The sequence below is a fragment of the Dysidea avara genome, chromosome 9 (genome assembly GCF_963678975.1).
Source record: "Dysidea avara chromosome 9, odDysAvar1.4, whole genome shotgun sequence".
Lineage (NCBI taxonomy): Eukaryota > Metazoa > Porifera > Demospongiae > Dictyoceratida > Dysideidae > Dysidea > Dysidea avara.
The window spans coordinates 11,598,003-11,618,597 of NC_089280.1; the positions used below are offsets into that span (position 1 = coordinate 11,598,003).

At 38.7% G+C, this 20,595-nt stretch overlaps 1 protein-coding gene across 5 annotated transcripts in view; it reads right to left on the reverse strand.

Moving 5' to 3' along the window:
- The window catches only part of LOC136266343 (uncharacterized), a 147,241-nt gene that overhangs the window by 26,632 nt on the left and 100,014 nt on the right, over positions 1-20,595 (reverse strand). For all 5 annotated transcript variants that reach the window (XM_066061362.1, XM_066061365.1, XM_066061361.1 and 2 more), the window contains one exon: positions 6,680-6,784. In XM_066061362.1, coding sequence (XP_065917434.1) covers positions 6,680-6,784 — 105 coding nt within the window. The remainder of the gene's footprint in view (positions 1-6,679; positions 6,785-20,595) is intronic.

Here is a 20,595-nt window from a genome sequence, read left to right on the forward strand (position 1 = left end):
CATCGTTCTATCTTGGACTATGGTAGCCACTTGTTGGTCTTTATTTTTCTCTTGCACACCACGCGACACCACCATACCAATTTCTGACGAAGGTGAATCGTACCTGGAACCGCTGCTTCATAACACTGGCCTTCGCTACAGTTTGTAGGCAGTATGTAAGGTCTCTCTTGTAGCTACGAAGTAGAATCTCCACACAATTCGGACGAAATCTTGAGCACAGTGACAGGAACTCAAACCGGAACTTAATTTACTATCCGTAAACTTCTGCGCACTCCCGCGCACTGGGATATAAAACAGTTATATCCTGTATACTCGGATGATATCATTGTTATTACACTCGTCCTCGGCTCCGCCTCGGACTCGTGTAATAACAATGATATCACCCTCGTACCGGGATATAACTATAACATATCGAAATATCGTGATAAAAAGTTTTATATCGTGATATGATATAGAATCTTTATATCGTGATATAAGCCTAGGTATAGATTTAACTATAATTAGAGAAAAATGTACCCAAGATGTCATTGTACACTGTACTTTTTTTTGATAAAAGAGCTTGCAATGTTGTATGTTAGCCATGTACCATGTTGTATTGTACTTCTAGTACATCACTGCTACAAGTGTCATCAGTGTAAATACACTAGCTGAGTGATGAGTTGTTGTATATTGTGATATATATCGTATCGTAATATATTTGTGCAATAATCGTGATAGGAAAATATCCTATATCGCACACCACTAGTAGATAGCTGCACTTATTAAATCAGATCTAAAACAGAGCACAGCACCATGTCCCTGATTAGTTTGCTCAAAGAAGGCACAACAACTACACCCCTTGTTATATCACATAAGTCTCTACCAGAGGCTCACTCAACATTAGCATCCAGATTGAGATAGTCTAATAAAGCACTCACCCTTATACAACAGCCATGTACTGTACAATATTCTAATGGAACAGTCACACATGTATATTGTATGTGACTGTCTCAGCAAAAATCTGACTTGTTTGCACAAGCATACGTTTTTGAGAAAAAAAATTAAATATCATAAAATTCACATGCTACAAAGAAAAAATACACATGTTTTTATTGGGCTATTACTCAGAGAAGACAAACTCAAATCGATTGAAACTATACACCATCTGATTTCGGTGATTTTCCTGCTCATGGAGAGTTCAAAAACTTTTTGTAGCCCCAACATTATGCATGTCATGTGTGTTTGTTTATGAAGAGGTAATAATTGTAAATAAGATTGTTGTCATTTCTTCAACTAAACTGCCTTTATACCCACATATGTAAGTGACTACAGGGCCAACCACTATAGTTTGGTTGATTTGCTAATCCATTGTGAACATTTTAAGCCACATTCCAACATTTTAGAGAAATGCAAATGGAAGTTATGGCTGTGAATGTAGTTTATTTAGTATAGTTGCTGTACAAATTGATTTTCTTGCTCTCCCTATAGTCTAGCGCTATAATTCCAAAACTATACACAACAATATGCTGAAATTTTCATAATCCATTCCTTGGACACAATGCTGAGAAAATCTTTAATAAATCACAAGTTGTGCAAACAAGGTGAGTTTTTGCTGAGAAGATCACATATAGCAATCATACTAAACAATTAAACTATAAAGTATTTATGTAAAGGGATCTGAGCACCAAAAATTAGTGAAATAAGATACATGGATGATGAGTCACATTACTACACATGCAGTTAAGTGGAAGAATCCCTACTTTAGCATTGAATGAAATTAATCAAGACACACGATAGTGTGTCATGCAGCCGCATGATAGTGTGTCGTGCAACTGCACGATAGTGTGTTGTGCAGCCCAAGAAGCCGGCACGCCACACTGTGGGTATATTGACAGGAAGAAAGAAAACATCATTTTCACATCTTTGTATCTTGGTGATCCCTTATCTGATTGGAACCAAATTTGCTGCAGAGTTGCCTGCCAGCTCGGGGAGCCCACATACCTAATTTGAAGGAAATCGCCCTAGCCATTTCGAGATACAAGCAGCCAAAGTTTCAATTTTTTTCTTTGTTTTTTCTCTTCGTATTTTTGTACATTTTGCAAAAATTGCTATAAAACACAAACGCGTAATCTGATTACCTTGAAATTTGGCACACATAAAGGGAGTCCAAAGGCGAACCTTAGTATCAAATTTGGTGCAAATCCGATGAAATGCTTCAGGATTTATGACCAATTATTCACGTAAAACAAGACCGATTTGTTGTCACGCCTACAGGGTAAACCGCTCAATGGAATGCGTTGAAAATCAGTTTGTGGGTACATCAACCATTGTAGGAGTGCCTTTTGGTGGTTTGAAAGCAATCAAAATAAAGATCATGGAGATATGACACGAAACTGAAGGTGTGTAACAATTGTGCGATCGAGATTTATGAATTAAAATACCAATAATTTCATGTCTACCAGGCAAACCACTTCGGGCAATGAGCTGAAAATTGGTATGTAGCTGGAATAATCATCGTAGAAAGTTCTTGCAGTAGTACAAAATAATCAGATTACAAACCACTGAGTCATGATTTGAAAGCCAACTCTGTGTAGCAAATGCAAGATACTCTAATAGAACAGTCACCCTAACAGAACATTCAGCTACTACTCCATTATAGAATTCTAATATATATATATATATATATATATATATTGCAAGTTATTCTGTAGGGACTTCAGCTGCAAACAGCTAATCTTATAGACAGTTCAGCTATAAGCAAGTCACCCTGTAGAGAGTTCAGCTACAAATATATCGCTGTAGAGATTCAGAACATTACAAGTCACACTGAAGAGAGTTCAGCTATAAACAAGTCATGCACTGAAAAGAGTTCAGCTACAAACAAGTCACTGTGTAGAGAGTTCAGCTACAAAGAAACTCTCCTGTAGAGAGTTCATCTATACAAACAAGTTGATCAGCTGCAAACAAGTAACCCTGTAGAGAGTTCGCTACAAACAAATCACTTTATACAAGGTTCACGATCAGCTATAAGTAAGTTACTCTGTAGAGAGTTCAGCTACAAACAAGTCACTCTGTAGATAATTCTGCTACAAACAAGTCACCGTGTAGAGAATTCAGCAACCAAAAAACCACCCTGTTAAGAGTTCAGCTATACAAACAAGTTACTGTATAGAGTGATCAGCTAGAAAAAGAGAGAGAGCTCAGCTAGAACACGTCACCTTGTAGAAATTCAGCTACAAACAAATCACCCTGCAGAGAGATCAGCTAGAAGAAGCCACCTTGTAGAGAGTTCAGCTACAAAGAAACCACCATTTAGAGAGATCAGCTATGAACAGATCACCCTGTAGAGAGTTCAGCTATAAGAAGTCACCTTGAAGATAGTTCAGCATTACAAAGAAACCATCCTGTAGAGAGTTCAGCTACGAACAGATCACCCTGTAGAGAGTTCAAGTAGAAACAAGTCATGCTGTAGAGTGATCAGCTAGAAGAAATCACTTTGTAGAGAGTTCAGCTACAAAAAAACACCCTGTAGAGAGTTCAGCCACAAACAGAGAGATCAGCTAGAAACAAATCAGCTAGAAACAAATCACCTGTAGAGAGTTCGGCTACGAACAGAAAACCTTGTAGTGAGTTCAACTAGATAAAAGTCACCCTGTAGAGAGGTCAGTTAGAAGAAGTTACCTTGTAGAGAGATCAGCTAGAAACAAGTCACCTTGTAGAGAGTTCAGCTACAAAGAAACCATCCTGTAGAGAGTTCAGCTACAAACAAATAACCCTGCAGAAAATTCGGCTGCAAACAAATCACCCTGTAGAGAGTTCAGCTACAAATAAATCACCCTTTAGAGAGTTCAGCTATGAACAGATCACCCTAGAAAGAGATCGGCTAGAAACAAGTCACCCTGTAGAGAGATCAGCTACAGAGAAACCACCCTGTAGAGAGTTCAGCTACAAACAAATTACGCTGCAGAAAACTCAGCTAGAAACAAATCGCCCTGTAGAGAGTTCTGGTACAAACAAATCACCCTGTAGAGAGTTCAGCTACAAAAAACCACCCTGTATAGAGTTCAGCTACATACAAATCACTCTGTAGAGACTTCAGCAACAAACAAATCACCCTGTAGAGAGATCAGCTAGAAACAAGTCACCTTGTAGAGAGTTCAGCTACAAAGAAACCATCTTGTAGAGAGCACAGCTACAAACAAGTTACCCTACAGAGAGATCAGCTAGAAACAAGTCGTCCTGTAGAGAATTCAGCTAGATAAAAGTCACCCATAGAGAGATCAGCTAGAAGAAGTCACCTTGTAGAGAGATCAGCAAGAAACAATCACCTTGTAGAGAGTTCAGCTACAAAGAAACCATCATGTAGAGAGTTCAGCTACAAACAAACCACCCTGCAGTGAGTTCAGCTGCAAAAAATCGCCCTGTAGATAGTTCAGCTCCAAGTAAATCACCCTGTAGAGAGTTCAGCTAGATTAAAGTCACTCTGCAGAGAGATAAGGTCACTCTATAGAGTGATCAGTTAGAAGAAGTCACCTTGTAGAGAGTTCAGCTACAAAGAACCCATGCACTCTGTAGAGAGTTCAGCTATAAACAGGTTACTGTATAGAGGGATCAGCTAGAAACAAGTCACCCTGCAGAGAATTCAGCTACAAACAAATCACCCTGTAAAGCGTTCAGCTACAAACAAGTTACCCTATAGAGAGTTCAGTTAGAAACAAGTCACTCAGTAGAGACTTCAGCCACACACACACAAATACCCTGTAGAGAGTTCAGCTACGAACAGCTCACCCTGTAGAGAGTTTAGCTAGATACAAGTCACCTTGTAGAGAGATCAGCTAGAAACAAGTCACCTTGTAGAGAGTTCAGCTATATACAAAGAAACCATTCTGTAGAGAACTCAGCTAGAAACTAGACACAATGTAGGGAGTTCAGCTACAAGCAAATCACAGTGTAGAGAGTTTAGCTACAAACAAGTTACCCTGCATGCACCCTTATAGCTACAAACAAATCGCCCTGTAGAGAGTTCAACTACAAACAGATAACCCTGTAGAGAGCTCAGCTAGAAACAAGTCATCCTGTAGAGAGAATCCAGTAGAGAGTTCAGCTACAAGCAAATCACCCTGTAGAGAGTTCAGCTACATTTCAAGTCACCAAGTACAGAGATCAGCTGCAAACAAGTTATCCTGTAGGGAATATTTGGCATGTAATAAATATATGTATATAATTTGTATAATTACTGATAAATTGATTCAGAAGTATTAAAAATCTGCTTTTCAAGTTTTTTTTCTTCTTTCTGTGGTAAACAAAAAAACGAATGATTGAAAAAGCCCCTAAGCTGGCCATAGTCCGGCTTTGGGGTATACAAATACAAAAAGAAGTGATATATAATCAAAAACGGCCAAGCTGTAAAAAAAGGTACAGCCCCAAGTGAAAAAAGATGTGAAATTCTAAGATGGTGGCCAAGAAAAGGCTGTGATGGTAGGTTAATGGGAAAAGGCCATTGTGAAAAAGGTGCTGGCACCAAATTCACCTGAATGGTCGTTATTAAAATTTTTACCATTAACCTATCATCACAGCCATTTCTTAGCCGCCACCTTGGATTTCACATCTTTTTCACCATGGCCTTTTTCCATTAACGTACCATCACAGCCATTTATTGGCCACCACCTTGGATTTCACATATTTCACTTGGGGGCTACACCTTTTTTTACAGCTTGGCTGTTTTTGATTAGATTGTTATAACATGCCAATATAGGAATTTTCCCAAATAGCTATATTTAACTGGATCTGCAACAGCATTTTCAAATTACATTTAAGTAGCCAAAGGAATGCTCAACCAAAGTTTCAGTTCTAGAAGCCAAGAAATTTTAAAGTTACAGTGCTATATACAAAGTAGCAACAACAGAAAAATCAATTAATTTTTGTACTGTGACAATCTGGAAAATAACCTACGTACAGGTGCACTGCTTAATCAAACAGTCATAATTTAAGAATGCAGTCCTCTACTGAGATGCAACCTACATCATTGGGTTTTTAATGAAAAGGCGAATCCATTGCTGGGTAAGTTTTGTCTTCCAGGAGCTTCCTATGACCATGGCAAAGGTGAAAACGTGAGAAAAATGATAACAAACCACTCAAGACAGACTATTGCTCATATCTTCTGTCTCCTTGGAAGTACTGACATGAACAAAATTTTTGAACTCCTCTTGAACTTGTCTCTTGGGGATCAATTTTATCCATTGCATTCATTGCATTCTACTATAAAATTAGTAAGATGTGGGATTCTTGCAGATTCAATCACATATTATCCATACACCTTGTTTTATTGCTTGGATCACTGCTTCATTACTTAATTTTTGAACACATTAGCCCTTCCTTGGAGGGATATCCTTTTGATATACTATGCACCTCTGTTGCTCATTACTGCATTCATAAGCACTGTTTTAGTAAAAGTGTTATGGTATTTATATATTATTTTGAAGTGGGTTTTAAAAGTTATGAAATATATGGCGGTGGCCAAGAAATTGCTCCTTAAACAACTTGTTTTATTGTTAGAATAACTACTTAATCAAATACTCAAATTCTAATAAACATGAACTTGTTAAACTTTAATAAAAGTAGTATTTTATGCATCTTGAATCATTATAATGCTTAAACGCCTGTACTGATACATGTACATAGCTTGTGATTGCAAACCCACCTATTCTTGTGTTAGCAGCACTAAGAGTTGGTGGCTGAGCAGCTGCATAGGTAGGCTGATGAGCAGATTGGAATCTATGAGTATCGGTATCATCTGTTGCATTTCCTATAGAAGATACATGAAAGAATAACACACGTCTTTGATTGAAAATTGAACAATGTCCATATATTTTGTGATATCAATTAAACACTAATACTAATTGGTCACACAAAAATGCAGTTATTTAAAATTGTCAGGTCTGTCTGTCTGCTAATGTACTGGTGAGACTCTATGTGAGTCACTAGGATGAGCAGCTAAATATAAATATGTGACTGGATATGCGAAAACCAGACATAGCTAATTGTGCAAGCTTGATCTAATAGTATAATGCTTTGTTTACAATGGGTAAAATACACAAGTATTATTTTAAAAATCCGTAAAATTTTTAAGCGCTTTGTTATTTGTGAAAAAAGGGTCTGGCTGTTATCTTATTTGCCTACTTAAGAGAAGTTAGTTTCATTGCAGTAATCTAAAGGAGAACGTAAGTTATGGGCATTTGTTGATGTCACATTGAAGAAGATGTATGTGATAGATCTTTCTTTACTGATTTCGTCTTTGAAGAAAAATGATATATACAAGACAAAAATCTACCCAGCAATAGATTCCCCTATTCATGACAAGCACAATGGTACAAATTGCAACACCCTGTGTATATTTTTGTGTCCATAAGTTACAACCATTTTACGTAGTAATTGCCTGTACCTATACTTGCTGTACAAATTGATCCTTCTGCTGTTGCTACTTTGTAGGGCTGTAACTCCAAAAGGTCTGGGCTTATGAGGCTGAAGTTTCACCAGAATATACACTTAGCTAAGTAGATTATAAAAATTTAATGATAAAGAATGCGTGCTAATGTCAGGTTTTATACACACCAACTGGAGAAGGTTTTCAGTGGTAGGGTCATGAAGGCTGTGCTCAATATGCCTTAGACGGATGGCTGCCAGGTACCCTTTTATGGTCTTGTAGGAGATGTGTTGGGCCTCATGTACACAGAAGTATTGCAGAGTTAGACAGGATGCTGGCAGTGCAGCTAGGTTGTACTGGTCACAGAATAATTGGAACTTGGTGAGGCCTGAGTGGTAGATACGCCTTGTGGACTGGGAAATTTCATGTTACCAGCACTGCAGGAGGCTTGCATGAAGGTTTGCATTTGCCATGTAGGGATGGTGCCCGGTGTTGGGTTGGAGTTGGGTTGGCATTGGGGGAACTAGCCCTGTCTATCTGAAAACGGGAAAGAGTATCAGCAATTTCATTACCTGTAGACACCCTGCACATGGACTACACATATACATTAAGGTCATGGTGTACAGCACAAAAATACAGTAGCCGTACTAAAGCCATAGTGTGTGTGGCACAAGTTGACCCTTTGTCACCCTGTTGACCCTTATATGTCCACCACTGATCGATTGTCACAGTGGAATAGGATTTTTTGACGGGACCAAAATGAACCCCATGCGTGCACACTTGATATATAGTTGCGCCTCGGTGGTTAACGGAATGTGATGTTTTAGTTGTTTTACTGGTGTGGATAAGTCAATCATTCTACGGAGAAAGAGTCTACCAGCAGGTAGTACTTTGCAACAACTTCCCAATTAAAGAAAGTAGTTCCTTCTTTGTGTAGCTATCCTTGTGCATCATCCAGTGAAATTCATGAAGAAGTTCCAGTTTCTTTTCAGACGAGATACTGACCTCCCTAGAGATTGTATTCAGTTGAATTCTCAGGAAGATCAGTAAAGTGGTGGGGCCTATGACTTTGGACATCTTAATTGGGGCATTGATCCTGTCACAAAGCATGAACATGGCTGTGATTTGCATACACGCTGGTGAATCAGTGGGACCGGCAGTGAAGAAGTCATCCAAGTAGTGGAGTAGATGTTGTACGCTGTAAGAGTGCTACAAAATCCAGTGAATAGTAGTTGATAGTTCGTTGAAGATGTGGGAGGCTGACCTGAGGCCGAAAGGCAAACATGTGTCTACATAGAATTGCACCCCAGCACACCCCAAGAAGGTTCCACTCATTTGGTCTAACTGGGATGAGACGAAATGCATTTTTAAGATCAATTTTGCTCATAAGTGCACCTGGGCCTAACGTGTTAATTACTTTGTGTGCATCATCTATTGTGCAATAAGGTAGAGAATATTCTGTTGGGTTGATGTAAGCTTTACATTTATGACGTACTGAAAGGTGATAAATGATTTGCTATCCTCTGTCATGTTTTGGCACAAGGCCTAAACCAGAGGTACGGAAGTTCGGGAGGGGTAGCGAAAGGGTCCAAGAACACGTCCAGTTTTGCACACATCTTTCAGGGTGGCATCAATTATTTCTGGCTGCTGAGATGCTGAGTATAAATTATTAGCAAAGTAAGTAAACTGAGGTCCTGCATAGCCGATTGTATAGCTGTGTCGTAAGTTATTAATGAGCTGCCTAACAAAGGCTTTGTTGGCATAGTTACTTAGCTCACGTTAAAGAACAAACGGTCGTATCAGGGTCCATGGTAGGGTTTGTTGAGGTCTGGGCTGTCCACGGAATGGGCAGCTCTTGACCGGGTGGTCACCTCCACAGTAGTCGCATTTGTGGACATAGTTGTAATACAGGGGGTGTATGTGCGGTAGCAGCCTGCCTGGTTGTAATCTCGACAAATGGGTGAGCATTTTTGATGTACATTTGAGTGAGATGGCTGTCCAGAAGGTAGTTTGTTTCCTGCTCGAGTGCTTGAAGATGAGGGACAAAAAGGACATCTGTCAGGGAAATGTCTAATGGATCCACAATGAGGGAATGGCCAGTGCAGTGATTGTATAGCGTTTGCGGTAAAGCATTCAAGCCATAAGTCAGAGTCATGAGTATCCCATCTTAGAGATGAGTCATTTGCAGCTTTGGTGTGAATTTTTTGGTCGAGTTTAAGCCATGCTGACAAGGGGGGTCAGAGGTTATAATGCACTGGTAATGTATTAATTCTAGTGCACAAGAGGGGTTAAGGGATGTGTGAACTGGTAAGTATATGTTCCAGGTCCCCATCCAAGTAGCAAAGGAGAGTATTATTGCGAAGGAATTGCTGGCAGTAGCCATGGGTTGGATGGCGAATGAGTCACCATCAGGATTAAGTTAAATTGTTATTGACTGCTGGGTCAAGGGATTGTTTGTGCCAAACATGGCTTTAGATAACAAGGTTGCAAAGTCAATATACTCACTTCTTGCTATCTTATCTTGATCCTAGTGGGGATGACGGGTAGTGGAGTCCTTGTTGAGTTAGCCAGAGGTGGAAGGATGGTAACAGCAAGTATTGTTGCAGGTAGCGGGGTCCTAGTGACAGCAGGTAACGTGGCACCTGATGTTACAACAGGTAATGAATTTACAATTGAGCTTGAACCAAGACAGTGGCATGGGTTGACCCCGATGCAACAGACAGGTTATCATCATCTATAACATTTCCACTGTTACTGACCTGGTTTTCTACTGGTGGGTTTTGATACTGTTGGAGGTAAGCAGTCATTTGATCTGTTATGACTTTGTAATTAACCAATTACATGTTAATATGAAATGGAGCCTTCCGAAATGTAAGTTGTTGTCGCAGAGGTGGAGTGCTGGAATTTACTGACTGTGTTGTTGCCTGTGTTGTAGAATGTGCTGATCGGGCACTGGAAGTTGTTGATTTGGTAGTAGAATTTGCTGCTTGGGAGCCATGCGTGTCAGCAGCAGGGTTACTTTCAGCTGCTCTTTCAGAAAGTGATCATATGTGGTTGTAGAGATGGTCTACTACTGCAGTTTTGTTCCCTGCAGTAGTGCTGAAGGTGGGATTTCAATGCCATTACTGTTAAAGCCGCTAGTTAGGGTTTGGGTGCGCCCACAAGGCTGTAGGGTTCGGCTGCTAGTGTGCAACGAGTGGCTGGTATTACAATACAGGGGTGTACGGAGGGGGTTTCCAGGGGTTTCAGGAAACCCCTTTGAATTTTATACTGTACTTGAAACATTAAGAAATTGAAACTTCAGGTTTCCAGAATCTGGAATCTGTCATGGAACAGGACACATTTTAAACCTTTATCTTAGTTAAATAATAGTTTATCACATGATAGCAGCACTTATAACATTGTTCTGAAGTATGATTTTAGTGAAAGATCGAAATACTCTAATAAAGCAGTCAGGCAATATTAGCTACTCTAATATAACAGTCACTTGGCTCTACTGGAAACCCCTTTTCAAAATTCCTGTGTACGCCCCTGCAATAATTACTGCAGCTGTGAACAACATACATTTGAAATAACAAAATGCACACAAAATAACTCATGCACATCAGAATGACAGCAGTGTTAGGACAACGGTAACGGCAGTATTAGGCATCCACTTGGGCTCGGCGGCGGGGTGGTGCTGTTAGTGGTTGACGAACAAAAATTGGAGAGTCAGCAGTGGTACACTCGTTCATGGCAGCAATGATGACGGATTGATAACGGGTCACCTTTTCAGTAAAGACAGAGCGTTTAGTATCAGAATCTGGTACTTTTTTACAGCCAGAGATAATATCACACTTTAACAGGGTGTTGACTCATGAGACATGGTATAGCACATGAGCTTCCAGAACTTGCTTATCAAGTGTTATTGCCTCAACTTTTATTATTGAAATTTTTGCCACATGCTATGTATACTGAGCACGTTAACTTCAATTTAATGGTGAGCAATAAATTACATTTGCCATACAAAAACCTAGTTTTAAAACACCTACAGTGTAATTGACCATTAAGGTAATGTGTGATCCTTTAGAGTGAAAGGATGTAAGCAGGATTAGTGAAACAGTTATGCCAGGTCGCACACAGCTCCTCAGTATAAACTATTGTATCTGCATGGTTCCAGTAATATCATTTTTTAGATGCACAGAAGTAACTATCCAATCATGCAAGTTGTTTATTTACTACAGCAGCAGTAATGAGGTAAATCTGAACAAACAGTTTTGCATGTCAGTGCACACCCATGTGCTTAAAACACAGATGTAGATATTCTGGATGCTGCAGCAGTAAGTGTGAAAGAAGCTTGTACCTACTGTAATACAACACACTAGACCAATAAACAAATAGACAAATATGTCGGAAATTTGCCTGCCCTACCCCAAAAATACTATAAGAGTCCCTATGATGTAAGGAAGTTATCTTCCAGTACTGAAAAACTGAGCATAAGAGTTTGTAGATGAAGACTTACATGAAACAGATAGAAGGTGCATGAAAAAGGTCCCAAAAGTGATAAAAAAGGTATGACCTTGAACTCATGTTGGTTATAATAACTTGGGGCTAAGGGAGGTGAGCAAATTGCCATGGTTGTTTATCACACTGTGGTTTTGACAGAAATGTAGTTCAATTTTACAGTGATCCTTCCCTACACCAGTGCCTTCATCACTCTATAAAGAACAAACAAAAGCACATATTGATTTGCTACATTACTCAAGTTGCCAGATGATGGGAGTTTAATTTCACCAAAATTCCACGTCAACACGTGCTTTGCATGCCAAGATATGATGAGTTAAAAGTCGAGTTTTAAAAAGGTGTGCACAAAAAGAAAAAAAATCTGCCAACACGTGAATTTGAACCCACGACCTCTTACACACTGGTCAGGCGTTTTACCACTTGAACAGGTATGTACTGTGGTTTTCAAAGGAATGTTGCTCAAGTTTTCTCTACACCTTGGCCTTCTACTTGCTGTAGAGACCGAACAGAAGCATGCGTGAACTTGTGATAATAATCTTAGAGTAGCTGGATGACGAGTGCTTCATTATCAGCACAGATTGTGTCAATTCACACTGAGTTTGGTAAGTAAGTAAGTGGCGTGACAGATGGACAGACAGCTTTTAGCTTTATATCTATATACGTAGATGATGCTCACCTTGAATAAAAGCCTGATAGATTGGACCTTATATGACTGGCCAGCTATAGTTATAGCTAGCTACATGCGTACTCATTGCGTAGCATGCAGTTCCAGGGGTGGATCTAGGGGAGGGATATGGAGGATGAAGCTCCCCCTTCACTTTAGACTTTACTTGATCAATATGCTGAAGACTGTAATGAACTTTTGTCTTAGCATAGTTATACTGATGAGTAATAGTACAAATACTCATTGAACCCACCTTATGACCATCTTTTCAAGGCATTATCACTGGATATGTGCTAAAGGTTATCCAACAAAGGCCCAGATCACTGGGATCACCATTGGAGGTGCACAAGATTGAGATACTCTAATAGAGCAGTCACCTAACTACCCCAATAGAACATTCAGCAGATACATAATATGTAGTTGGTTCTGCTATGGAATTTATCCATATCTGTCTGCACCTAAAAATGTGTCTATACATACGATGAAGTGCATCGGTCTGTTTAAAAAGCCTTCATTAATAACTAATTCATTTACTTGTACAATCATTATGTATGGCAATACTTAATTCAAGTATACACATGTCACTGAAATGCTCTCAGATTAAATCTTGCATCATTCAAATTTCAAAATTTTCCATTATTATTCTAACATATACTTGTTGTTGTGCAATTGTGAGAGGGTGTTGGTTGTCTGAACCTACTCAAACCTTTCTATTAACAAATGCTGCTGAGTTATACCTGATCTAAAGGGCAGTTAACATGCAAGTTCCCCTGCCCACCCCCATAAGGGAGCTAGTGTGAGCCCGGCCTGCTTGCTCGAATGCCACCCCACTGCCCTCAAACTCACTGCCCTGCCCACTGCCGATTGTTTCTATGGAACAGTTATCTTCCCCTTGAAGGATGTCCAATCCCCTGGCAAGTGGGTGTAAAATAGCACGGTAGTCTTTTAGAAAAGCAATCTCCTTGTCACTAAAACATCACAACCCCAACCTCGTGCACAGTTCATTTAGTTCATCTGTTGTATTTTCTGTTATCTAAACAATGGCATCATTATATGAGTTCCATCGAGTAGGACTTGGGACAATGAGCTTTCGCTTTGAAATTTCTTGGACAGTATCAGATGCTAAAGATGACCTGCTTGCCTTATTCCAGGCTGCTGCACACTTAGCAAAGGATCTTCTATAAAGAGCCCTTGAAGCAGATAAATGTTTGTCTACATCTTTACTGGCCACTAAATTTAAGGTGTGTGCAGCACACCTTTCATGGGCCGGCAAGCCATATTGTAACTGGGTAAGATCATCACTATCATTGTTAACGTCTAGCAATTGATCCACGTCCTCAAAAGTGTGTTGGCATTCTCTTCTTCATTATCATTTAAGTTCTTCTTCAGTAACTAGCATTGTTGCTTCAACAGATGGTGATGAACAATCAAATGGATGATGAAATATTGCAAAGACCTTTACGAAATTTGATCTATTATCAGTGACTGTAGAGTTAATTTTCCCAGTAAGCTCATATGAAGTGTGTATATGCTCTATGTTAGCAGCAAGAGTATCGCATGTATAGTGCCCTGTTACTCTAGTACACGCAATTGCAACTTATTGTCATTTCAAACTAATTGGGTCAATCCAGTGGACCGTCATTCCTAGGAAACTCTGGTTATAAGCGGTCCACACATCTACTGTAGTGTAAATATGGTTAACTTTCTCCAATGACGTCTTGACTCTCTGCACCATTTCATCATACAGATCATCCATATAAAGTGTAAAGACTTTTTGCCAGGCAGTGGCGAAGAGCAAATCCCACCAATTAGCTTTAGAAAGGCTGGAGCTTCCACAGTGGATAAAGGCATCATCTCTTCAATAACATAATTGGAAAACAAATTTTGCAATCTGGTGGCTGGAACAGTATTATTCGGCAAAGTACACTGTTTCTTTTGTGGTTGACTTGGTTCACTTTGCTGCTCATCAATCTTTCGTTTCCTTCTTTCCGAGCTTTCATTTGCTTGCTCCACTTCCTTCGCTACTAAAACCATGCTTTATAAACATTGGCAAGGTGGTTTTTAAAAGTTAGAAGTTGTGTTTCGCGCGCTCGACAAAGTTTTATTGCCAACACATAACTTACTATGCACCCGCATATTCTTATCACCTTCATGGTCCTGGACGACAACAAAATAGTGACTGTAATTCCAACCGTTAAATGTGGAGGGTACTGGCACTTTGCTGCAACTGGGAACACCAGCCATCACCGACATTTGATCTCACATTCGAGTCTGATTCGACAAAGTTCACTAAACCACATGTTGGTAGAGTCGGCACATTATTCAGATCATGTGTACTCAACACACTTGTTCAGATCACGTGAATGATGTAGACTACACTCGTAAGAAAATGTCTAACCATGTACAAGGTTGCTCGCTATAAAGCATTACAAAGTAGCGTGCTATATTGTAGTAACTCGAAAGTAGTGCGATATGAGTGATTCATTACATCGCTACAAGTAGCGCGTTATATTACATTAACTCGTTAATATGTAACGCCCTAATTTTGCAAAGGGTAGCGTCCGCTACATACAGTACAGCTCAAAGGTAACGTCGTGAGTATACACATGCGAGTAATGCTCGCATCTCCTCGCGAGATCATTCTTTTGCAATGTACTGTACAGTACCTGTGGAATATCGCGTGGATATGCACTAGCCGCGCGAGAAGCTCGCCACACATGAGAACACTCGCTACTGAGTTTAGTAAATTCATATAACACTTGTGATCGGTCCCATAATTATGTTCGTGCAATCCTAGCTAGCTAATTATACAGTAGAATGTAATAAACGCACGCTGGGCCTGCAGAACGCAATGGGTTGAATATTTACGAAAATGAAAAAAAATCCGTAAATTCTAAAGCGCTTGTTTCACAGTGAAGGAAAGTGATAACACTAAAAACCTTGGTAGCATCGTGATCCCAAGAGCAAGAGGAGTTCCAAAATCTTTGTTTCGTGTCGGAGACAGCAGATATAAGCGTTAGTCTTCCTTGCGTTGGACGAGCGGTTCACTATCGCTTTTTCTCACATTCGTTCGTCTTCGCCGGTCCCCCGTGGACGTAGGAAAGGCCTGGAAGACAAAACTTACCCAGCAATGGATTTGCTTGTTCATGGAGAATTCGATGGTGCAAGTTTCATCTTGGTAGAGGACTGCATCTGTATGTTATGATTGTTTTATTAAACGCCTGTAGTTTATTGTCACTGTACAAATTGATTTTTTGCTGTTAGCACTTCGGAGCACTGTAACTTTGAAATTTCTTGGCTTCTAGAGTTGAAACTTCGGTTGACCATTCCTTTAACTATCTAGATAAAGAAAATGTGAATCAGAAAAATGCACTAACTGGGGTTCTGTGGCATTACTTGGCGACCAATCCATCTAGGTTTACGGTAGCTACTGCTAGCTACAGTACTGACTGTAGTCCGTGACAGAGTCGAGTAGGTTACCAAGTATTCGGTAGCTACAACACAGGCATTGCAATAGCAGCTGGCGGAACTGAGCCAGTTCCGCCTCCCAAGACCATATATAGGTGAGACCTGTTATCTGGTCTTGCGTGACGCTCTCGAGTAAAGCTGGCTATCATGGAACATTACTGTAGCCTTGCTGCATCCACACGGGTCACTCGAGCACACGTCATGCGCGTCATGCGACGTTACCCGTGAGCTGTACTGTATTACTCATTATAAAGACATGTAATGGGTTATATTACTTTGTTACAACATAGGTAATATTATTACATAATGTATTACAAATGTAACTCGTTACCCCCAACTCTGCTGTTCTCCAAGGTACCAACCCACTGCCATTGCTAACAAATGCCTCTCATAGACCCTCACTACTACCTATAACACCATGTATCCAAGACAAGGTGAGTATATTGATTTTGCTACACTCACCACAAAAGCCACATTTGGTGCATCGGAGCTAGCATCGCAAACCTCATTACACTGTACACTTGAACTTGCCCCTTCTGGCGATTCATTTGCTATTCAACCTACCAGTAGCCATAAACGGATTTTATCATTTCCTGCTTGGTTGAGGCCTGGAATATTTTTCAGCAATAATGGTTACCTTAAGGTGACTAAATTTAATGATTTTAGCGATTTTGGTTTTTTTGCTAATAGTCAGGTTCACTATGTACTTTTGTTCAAAGTTTATGGAGATTAGCAAACCTATACATTTTTGGAAAGCTTAGAGCATGAGAAATCTGAAAATTAATGTTTACATTTGCACAGATTCCTGCAAGGTCAGCATTTTTAAATTTCAAAATGGCAGCCAATAAAGTAAGAAATTCCCGATATATCATAAGAAATTCCCGATATATCAATTTAAATTTGACATAAAAGTTCATCAATAAACTCAACAAATTCTCTGGTGACATTTGTACATCTCTATTTATTAGAGGTGATAGTTAATCAAGAATAATTAGAAGTTTTTACAAACGGAATAGAAGAGTATCCATTATGCTGCAATAACTCAAGAATAGTTCTAAGCGAAAAGAATTGTGGAATATTCCAGATTAATTTAATGAGATCTATGTATAACTGGAGCAAAGTATAAGTTTGGCTTTCACTGAAACAGTTCAAGCCTAAAAACAGCAGAAAAATTGAGTTACTCTAATAGAGCAGTCACATACTCTAATAAAGCAGTCAACTTTGAGTCCATATTGCTAATGTAGCAGTCACTTTTATGAAACTCCTAGCTAGTGTGCTTATGTTTGACATAAATTTCAGGAGATTAGCTAATACTAGGTTTGAAAGAATAATTGTAATTTGCATAAAATATTCTCTCTTAAAAGAAACTTTGTTAATTAGCAATTGGCAACTATGACTTCACCCTGACTAGATCCAAGAGCACTTTTGCATGTACCAGTTGGTGGCATGCATTGACACAGTTTACTATGTCAAATAACTTTGCTCAAAATTTATGGGCCTACATAATTATTATTAGAAAGCTTAGAGCATGGAGATCAATGCTTACATTTATACAGATACCTACATGTTAGTCAATTAGCAGTTTGAAAATAGCAATCCATATGGTGCAAATTTCTCCATATATCAGCCTCTTATTGACAGAGAATTGCAAAAAACACTATTTCTATGTTCTCACACCCATATAGAACCATTAATAGCCTCTAAAATGCTAAGAAACTTAAAAGCAATTCATTTGGCAAATAGTTATTGCATGAAACAAAGTGAATAAGTGAATTATTTTACACTGAGATGTAGGGTACAGCTATGTATAAAGACATCATGGTTACGTATGTATGTACATGTACATGTATTTATATCTATTACAGTTAATTCAAAGATATGAACCTTATGTCTATTACAGTTAATTCAAAGATATGAACCTAACAATCATCATGATCAACACTGTCACTGTTGTCATTTTCGATGTATTATATACAGTATGATAGTATTATATATTAGGGATCATGCAGAATTGAGCTTTTCCAGGTCAAAATATCACCCTAAAACCAGTCTCAATTTCCCTTCATGACAGCTTTGCAATATTGGCTAGGCACAGCCAAGCTCAAAAATGTCTTTAGACTAACCCCAAACTCTTCCAACAAAATTTCTATAGCATTTTATTAAAGTTTTTCTATTCAACAGAATTTTACGCTGACTGACTGACTGACAGCCAAGCATAATTTGACATATGGGCTTGAATTTGCCAACCACAGTACATACAATATACACATCATGGGCTTGCCTTTGTCCTCCTTTGTGTTCCAGTTCTCTTCACTGACAATGCAAGGTGTCAATTTACACTACATAATGTGATATGGCTCAACTGTGGCTGTGTTAGCTTATCGCCAGTATTTTCCATAGCAATATGATTGATAGTGGAGACACTTCGCACGCTGTTTTTTGTTTGCAACGCTGTGTAATGTGAAAAGCATAGCTGAAAATGAATCGTAATGGCTTGCTACAAAATTGATAGTTGGGGGCTTGGGGCATGTGTCCAGGTGTAAGGTTTTCCAAGTGCCCTTCTTCCTTTGATGCAGTATATGCGCGGGTTCACCAGTCATAATTATGTTAGTCCCACATTTAATCCCTATATTTCAGTCTATACAGTAGTGAACAAAAGAGGTTGCCTATATTCTGCAGTGGACATTTAATCCGTAATTCAGTCGTGGTTATAGACTGAATGAAGTAAAGGTCCGCTAGTATATCTGTAGATGTTAAGGCAACCTCTCTTCTTTCACTACTTTTTAGCAATTCCTTTGTTTCTTCACTTTTTTGATCGTAATCCAACTTCAAAAATTTTCATTTTTCCTTCTACTTGTATGTATAAATCTCCGTCACTTGTGCATCTGTACCACACAAACACAGTTCTGTGCAAGGTAAATCGTTGTAATAGCACCAGCATTTTAGCATGGAGCAGTTACTTGTAAGCCTGCCATTAAAAACATCTTGGCTAGATTTTTTTCATCTTCTGGATAAGAATCACTCCATCGACAATGGCAATATTTGGATTATTTAAAGATGGTAATCATTCTGTCACTGAAAAAGAAATTTACATTGGATAACAGTTAGGTAACAGTGGATACTAATTTTCAAGATCATGTATCAATTTTAACTTGTTGGTGCATGTCTATCTGGTGCATAAAATTGCTCTTGGTGATCATGGTGAATTCATTGTTTATGTAAAAAAGAAACTTCCCTTTTAGGAGAGAGCTAATTCCATTTACTTTTAAAATGAAAATTCTTTCAAAATTCGTCTAGTGCTAATTATGCTAAACATATGTAAGCATATTACCAAAAAAATGGACTCAAAAGTTGACTGCCTTTAAGCGACTGCTCTATTAGAGTATCTAAATTTTTGGCTTTTTTAAGGTTTGAAATGTTTTAGTAGAAGCCATTATTATACTTTGCACCAGTTATACTCCAAATAATCCAGAATATTCATTAATTCTTTTCATGATAAATTATTCCTGAATTATTGCAGTATAGCTAATAGACGTTCTTCTATTCCCTTTGTAAAAACTTTCAATTGTTCATGATTAAATGTCTCACCTCTAATGAAAAGAGGTGTAAAAATGTCACCAGAGAATTTGTTGAGTTCATTTATTAAACTTTTATGTTAAATTTAACTTGATATATTAGAATTTTCTTATTTTATTAGCTGTCACTTTGAAATTAAAAAATGCTGACCTTGCAGGAATCTGTGCAAATGTAAACATTGATTTTCAGATTCCTCATGCTCTACACTGTTAAAACAGAGGTGTTCAGTTACACCCTGACAAAGGTGTTTATGGAACACCTACACCTTTAAAAGTGTACATATACACCCAGGAGTGTTATATTACGCCTATAATGTTATTGGATTGTAATAGGTGTAGTGAAGCACCTTTGGGGTGTATTAAAGGTGTTATTGTACACTCTATACTGATACATTTGAAATGAATTTCTTTTTATGTAGGAATGAGTCTACACACCATACAGTGATGCTATAGGATTATAAGCTCATGCAGTGTTGCTGATTTAGTTAAGTGCAACAGTGAAGCCCAAACAATGTTACACTGAGCTCAGCATGCAGACGAGCAGATCAGCAATACTATCCACACTCAATCCATCAACGTACTGTAGCTTGCTAGATTGTACAATTCAATAACTGCTTTTACAAGTACTAATAGTGTTTGTACATTCTGTATATTTGATTTTAGTGTGCATTAATAATTATTCAACTCCGTACAATTAGGCCACTTCAACTAAATCTTTTGTTTCTTGGGCCCGACCGACCCTGTATTTTTCAGCATAAAATAATTATGTTAATCACGTGATCACCTTGCAAAGAGTGATAATGCCACGAAGGAGTTGCAAATGTATCTTTAAGCTCTCAAAAAGTAAATATCTCAACATATAGCTGCCTACTCACAAGTGATACAGCAACCGTAATGTAGCTTAGCCACCGTTTGACTCGCAATATCACTCTTCAGCTAGCAAAATAGCCTATTTTTATTTTTATTTTACTGACCTACCGACT